This window comes from Cariama cristata, unplaced genomic scaffold (assembly GCF_000690535.1).
Source record: "Cariama cristata isolate BGI_N322 unplaced genomic scaffold, ASM69053v1 scaffold8116, whole genome shotgun sequence".
NCBI lineage: Eukaryota > Metazoa > Chordata > Aves > Cariamiformes > Cariamidae > Cariama > Cariama cristata.
Genome location: NW_009620345.1, coordinates 108,987 through 115,924, shown reverse-complemented (window position 1 = coordinate 115,924; position 6,938 = coordinate 108,987). Strand labels below are relative to the sequence as shown.

At 36.3% G+C, this 6,938-nt stretch overlaps 1 protein-coding gene across 1 annotated transcript in view; it reads left to right on the top strand.

Annotated features, from left to right (window-relative positions):
- The window catches only part of TRRAP (transformation/transcription domain-associated protein), a 98,302-nt gene that overhangs the window by 2,142 nt on the left and 89,222 nt on the right, over positions 1-6,938 (top strand). Inside the window, 7 exon segments of the mRNA XM_009701591.1 lie at positions 2,506-2,616; positions 3,194-3,298; positions 3,974-4,057; positions 4,822-4,878; positions 5,551-5,676; positions 6,009-6,086; positions 6,317-6,405. Of these exon segments, the coding sequence (XP_009699893.1) occupies positions 2,506-2,616; positions 3,194-3,298; positions 3,974-4,057; positions 4,822-4,878; positions 5,551-5,676; positions 6,009-6,086; positions 6,317-6,405 (650 nt within the window).

Genomic DNA, 6,938 nt, shown 5'->3' with positions numbered 1-6,938 from the left:
TAAAGTTCAGCATGTTTTTTTTGTCACTTCAAATGAAAAAAATTATTTATTTATGTATTTATCTTTAAAAATTAGCTGTTTGTTGAAAGTTACAGTGTTCACATTCTGTTGGCTGCATTATGGATCTGGATATCTCTCTAGTTAGGATTAGAACTGAACATGGATTGATGGTTCTGGAGGACTTCTTGAACTGAGGTGCTTCACTATAATGTTATCCACTTGACAGTGACAGTTGTTGGACAAGTTATTAGGGCATTGTTCTGGGCTAGCAGAAGATGTTGCTCTTCTAAACCAATTTCTGGATGGAAACATTTGATAGTTTTGAATCTTGTTGGGAAATTATTTGTTTGTGGGGGAATCTTTTCCTTCTCAATTTCTTCATAGAGATTTTGGATTCCAAATGGGGAGAGAGGAGTGTGTTTGTTGTCTTTCCAGTCTCTGTTTTGGAGGAGAAAAAGCTTCCAGAATCAACCTCCATTACTGCTTCTGATGTTTTGTGCGAGCAGTGTAATTATGAACTTGGTTAGAGTAGTGGGGGTTTTAGTTTCTTGTAGGGTTCAGAACAGCAATTCATAGATATCAGGAGGACCGCTAATTTTCTGTTCTTTGCTGTTTAGCAAAGATATTGAGAAAGTGCTTTCAGAAGTTTAAGCTGGGTTTGTGAAGGTATGCTTTTCCTTGAATGCATTTGTGAACCACTTTCCAAGAATGAGGCAATACCTGTTTCATTTCTTGTTGGAACTTTCCGTCCTTTTTTTGTCCAAAGTAGGACCGTTCTCGTGGCATAAAGTTGGGGAGGTCAGGAGTCTTTCAATATTGGAAAGACTATAGAGGAGGTGGAGGAGGTGAAGATACAGACAGGCTTTCTTTGGAAGACCTTTGAGGTAAAGAGAATGTGCAGACTGATCTGCTGTTGATAATATCCTGTCCTGCATTGTCATGGTTTAACCCCAGCCAGCAACTCAGCCCCACAGAGCTGCTCGCCCACTCCCCTCACAGTGGGATGGAGGAGAGAATTGAAATAGTGAAAATGAGAAAACTCATGGGTTGAGATAAAGACAGTTTAGTAGGTAAAGCAAAAGCTGTGCACGCAAGCAAAGCAAAGCAAGGAATTCATTCAGCATTTCCTGTGGGCAGGCAGGTGTTCAGCCATCTCCAGGAAAGCAGGGCTCCATCACACATAACCGTTACTTGGGATGACAACCGCCATCGCTCTGAACATCCTCCCCTTTCCTTCTTCCCCCAGCTTTATACGCTGAGCATGACGTCATACGGTATGCGATATCCCTTGGGTCAGTGGGGTCAGCTGTCCCGGCTGTGTCCCCTCCCAACTCCTTGTGCCCCCGCAGCCTCCTCGCTGGTGGGGTGGAGTGAGACGCAGAAAAGGCCTTGACTCTGTGTAAGCCCTGCTCAGCAGTAACTACAACATGCCTGTGTTACCAACACTGTTAGCCCAAATCCAAAACATAGCCCCATACTAGCTACTAGGAAGAAAATTAACTCTATCCCAGCCAAAACCAGCACATGCATTTAAAATGTTTTTGTGCCCTTATGATATCTGTCTGCTTTCTTGAAAGCCTTTTACATGATAAAAACTTCGTTTGCCTGGTGCCTAGTGTAATACAATCTATGGTTGCGTGTTACAAAATCTTACTGCAAAGTAGAGAATAGTAGTGTAAATCTATAAAACAAAGTGACTTTATAAAACTTTAATGTTATTCAAGCAATAATGTGAATTAACCCCTGGAATACCTATATATATTTTTCAGAAGAGTGCTGCATTCTTATTTGTACCTTTATTAACAGACCAGTATGCTTTTGTATCACAGATACTTCGGAGAATTGCCTAACAGCACATACATAAGCTACACCAAAAAACCCTCATGTGGCCAAGTTAGATTTTTTTTTTTAAGGCAGAGGCAGTAGTTGCAGATGGAGGAAGCTTGCTCATCTAGTATTTCTTCTGGCTTCACAAGTGGACAGTAGTGCAAGATTGTTTTCACAGTGGAAAGTAATGCCTAGTTTGAGTGATGTATGCATATATGCAGAAATAACTAAAATCTCAATTTAACAGTGGCTGAAAAGTCTTGGGAATCCTAGAGCAATGAAATGTGAGTGTGCTTGTCAATCTTTCTTGTTCAAGAACATCTACAACATTTTGTGGGTTTTTTTTTGTGGGTTTTTTTTTCCTCCATTTAAAATATCTGTATGTTATGCTAATTTTATTTTCTATGTGAGATGATGGTGTTAAAATAAAAAAATCATATTACAGTCTGTTGGAATTGGAGGAGATTAATTTTTATTCACTTTTGTTTGTTTCACTGATGGTGCTCTGTAGTGTGTCAGCAGATGTGTAATCACTGAATCTGTTAAAAAGTCACTGAAAATGTTTAATAGTGGCTTTGAATGTTACTTAATATCATCTGTGTAATGTCTATTATATCTGTCTCCCCATTCTTTGGTGTGTTTTTTTTTTTGTTTGTTTTGTTTTTTGTTCTTAATTAGAATGTGACATCATCTCCTCAATATTCTACATTCCTGGAGCACATCATCCCTAGGTTTCTCACCTTTCTACAGGATGGAGAAGTTCAGTTTCTGCAGGAGAAGCCAGCACAGGTAAACTATGTGGAGCATCTCTTACCTTTTTGCAATGTGTGCAGCAGATTACCCGTTCAGTGAAGTATATGATTAACGTAATGAACTGATTTGTGTATAGACTTTGTTGTTAAAAGTAGATCTGTCATTTGGAGTGAAATATGAAAAGTCCAGTTTCTAAATATGTTTCTTATAAACTTTGCAAATCTGGGCTTCTGTGAATTTTTTTTAGTAGGTGCAACAGAATTGACTTTCTCACTGAAATGTGACACGTTACAAATTACTGACTTTACTGTGGAGTGAAAGGCAAAGTTGAATCTATGTCATTAAATACTTAAAATTGAGTTAGTTAAAGTCTGCTAACTTGCATTTTTCAACTGTAAATTTGTTAAATTTGCCTTCTTCACATATGTGGGTAGTAGGAAGCATTATGTGTTTCTATATAAGTGTATGTCCACACAAAGTAAAATGCCCATTTTTCTTTTTAAGCATGCAGAGTATTAAGCTGAAAAGATGTTGCAAACAATTGTTGTTTTTTGTGGGCTTTTAAGAAGTTCTATCATCTCTTTATTTCCCCCCACCTCTTTTTTTTTTACAGCAACTCCGAAAGCTAGTGCTTGAAATAATTCACAGAATACCAACAAATGAACATCTTCGTCTTCATACCAAAAATATTCTGTCTGTGATGTTTAGATTTCTAGAGGTATTTTTTTTCCCCCTCTTAAAACTGTTTCAAATTTTCAGAAAGATTTTCCTCTTCTTTCTTCATCTCCAGAAATTGCTGGAGGTAGGTTTTAAATAGCTGTGCTTCTGGAGCAAGAGTGGAAGGGCATTCTGTTTAGGCTTCACCTGTGTGATACCTTACTATCTGTGGTAAAGTAGTTCTGCCCTTTAGAAACTTGGATTTTACAAATGCAAGGAACTATTCTCATGCTAGACAAGATTTCATTCATGAACACTTTTCTGGTTTATATAAATGCCAGATACCTTATTCTAGAGAATTTGTTTTGTTTCTTACTTGGAATTGAAAGCATTGTCATTTGAAACTCACAAAAAATAACCTACTCTATGTGGAGGCGTGTTGGTGTATAAATAGCCCCACTTGTGTCTCTCTGTGGGACATTAGAAACAGGTCTGACAGTATAGAGTGGTTGAAACTTCTGGGTTTTGTTCCAGTAGGGGTGAATTCAATTTTAACCATATTCTAAGGCTGCAAGGTAAAATTATATCAAAGGAAAAGCATCTTGCTCATGGAAATTCATATTATTGGGGCACTTGTAGGTTGCTGAGATGAGTATAATTTTATAGGGTTTTGAAGTACTTACGGAGTAGTTGAAGAATGCAGCAGTAGGCTCACTAAAGGTTCTCTTTTTTTTAGACGGAGAATGAAGAAAATGTACTGATTTGCTTAAGAATAATTATTGAATTGCACAAACAGTTCCGACCAGCAATCACTCAAGAAGTAGGTCATAAATCTTTTTTATGTGGTATAGAAATTACTGCCATGCTCTTCAGAGTTGTTATTTTGTTCATGTAGGTTGGTTGGTTTGTGTGTTTTTTCCTGCTGTCCTTTTATGTTGGCTGACCTGTTGTGGTAACCATATATTTAAGTTTTTTTATCTTAAAGTAATTTTTAAAAGAGGATTGCATAGTCTTAGCACCTCTGGGAAAAAACAAACCGTTAAAGCCTAGTTGTCTTTGCTTTAAGCGTTGATGGGCAATGTGATTAGACTAAGGAATAAAATTCTCACAGAAGGGAAGAGACCTGGTGCCTTTTTTAGTTTGTGAAGGGGAAATCCTGGAAAAGAAATATGATGATTGTCTTCCCGCCTCCCCTTGCTTCTCTTATGTGACTTATGAAGGAGTATTTGAAAGTTTGCATTTTTGTTCTGTTGCTTTCTTTCCTTGATTTTTTCCTGGAAAGTGGTAGTTGGTTTATAGTAACTATTTCTAATAATACTGTATTGGAACTATGTTGAGATGCTAGGTAAGTCAGATTCTTTCCAAGTGCAATTTGAATTAGTATTGGCAGAACAGAAGGAAATAGGAGAATACTTTCAGATTCTTTTTAAATATAATGAAAAATATACTCTAGTGACGACTAAAGATTTTATGTAACTGTACTGTTAATACAGAGATTCTAAAATTGTGTTTTGGTTTTGTGGTTTGGTGGTTTTTTGTTTTTTTTTTTTTTTTTTTGTGGTAAACTGACTTCTTCCTTCCTAGATCCATCATTTTTTGGACTTTGTGAAACAGATTTACAAGGAACTTCCAAAAGTAGTGGTAAGCTTTTTATTTCTTAAATTGCTCTTACTATAGTCAGAAAACTAGTTTTTATTTCTTAATTTTATGTCTAAAAGATACTAACATAATCACTTTTGTATCTAGCAATACAAAAAAATATTTAACAAAAATACATCTAAAATAGAGAAATTTAGATTTTGAATTGGAAACCCTTCTGTTTCTAGCACAGTATTACTAGTATGAGAAAACTGAGGTAAACTTGGATCATAAAGCACTGGTCAGTTGACTGCAGTGGTGTCTATGTAGCCAAATTTTCCTTTTTTTTTTTTTTTTTTTTTTTTTTTTCCTTTGAGGAAAGGGTGAGGTGATGTACTTTCCCACAGATAGAGCTCTTCAATGGGCTTTACTTCTGTGGTGGCCTTTGCCTGCTCTTCCTCATTGATGCAGAGTATCTGTTTGGATATTTTTCTTTAGCAAAAAACCCACCTTGGCTGGGGATGCTTTTCTGCTTGTTGCTGTAGTGGGAATGAAAGATTGCAGGATGCCTGTGTAGTCCTAGTAGATACTGCTGTGTAAACATCATGTGCAGAGAAGAAAAAACTGTCTGCAATAAGTTGTGGGGAAAAATTATGTGGAGGAATTCTAATGAGATAAATGGCCTTTTGACTATTAGAGCATTATTGTATTTTTTCTTCTGCTCTTTGCTTGTAGAATCGGTATTTTGAGAACCCTCAGGTGATTCCAGAGAACACTGTTCCTACTCCTGAAATGGTTGGCATGATTACAACAATTGTGGTGAAAGTAAACCCTGAGCGAGAAGATAGTGAAACGAGAACAGTGAGTATTCTAACTGCTCTTGAACTATGAGACTGTCTGTATCACAGTACCCCAAATCATAAGGGCAGGTAAGGGTAATAGGCTTTCTTTTTGCTTATTTTTCTGATCAAGATTTATTTGTAGAAGCTGATTGAAACTTTTCAGTTATCTTCTATGTAGCTGTAATTACAGGAGTTTTATTTAGTATAATACCAAACGGTTTTATGCTTTTTAAGTGTTATTATTGCTAAATATAGTGCTATTAAAATTAGCAGTTTGCTTAAAAATGTATTTCAAATACTTTTTGGAGCTAATGATTAAACTGTTTATTAAACATGTATTCTTTCTTTCAGCATTCTATAATTCCCAGAGGATCTTTATCTCTGAAGGTCTTGGCTGAGCTACCTATTATTGTTGTTCTTATGTATCAGGTTAGTATACTCTAGTATTTTGCACGTAAATACTTTTTATTACTGAATGGCTTGTGTAACTTCTGCTGGGTAATGTGTTAGTAAAAATGAATGTAATGTACCTTTGAGATTAAAATATGGTCCAAAAATAAGCCGCTGAGATTTCTCCGTATTTTCTGATTAGCTCAACAAAAAGTTGATTGCAAGTGTGACTTGTAAATTTCTCTAATAATACTTTATTTCTCTTTAAGCTCTACAAACTGAACATTCATAATGTAGTAGCTGAATTTGTGCCCTTGATTATGAACACTATTATAATACAGGTTTCTACTCAAGCAAGGTAAGAGTGTTTTAACAGTATGTTGTGATATTTGGGATAAGCTACTTAAACCTGCAGTTCAGTATCGCCCGAAATATTTTTGTCTTATATCCTGTGGCTTTTGCTTCTAGTCTTACTGCTTTTAATCTCAAAAGTAGCAATGATTATTTGACTTAAAATCATCAAAGTTTTGTAGGTGAAGTAATTGGCAAATCTGAGTATTTCCATTATATGTCACTGATGAAATCCATAGTTGTGCAGTAGATCCCAATTTATTACTAGCTAATGCATTTTTTTTAAATAGAGTTTCTGACAGAAATCCATATTACCACAGATAGTATCTGGGAGACCGTGTTAGGTAGGATACTCTCTGCTCTTTAGTCTTTACCATACCACTCGTGATACGTTTTTGCTCTTCCAAGGTATAACTTAGCTGAAGCCTTGTGATGTTGCAGATATGGGCAATGCTTTTCCTGCTTGAGAGAGAGAGGTTTCTAAGGAGCAGCAAGTAGTGTGGAGCAGGGCAGCAGGAGTAAGATCTCTCTCTCTTTCCC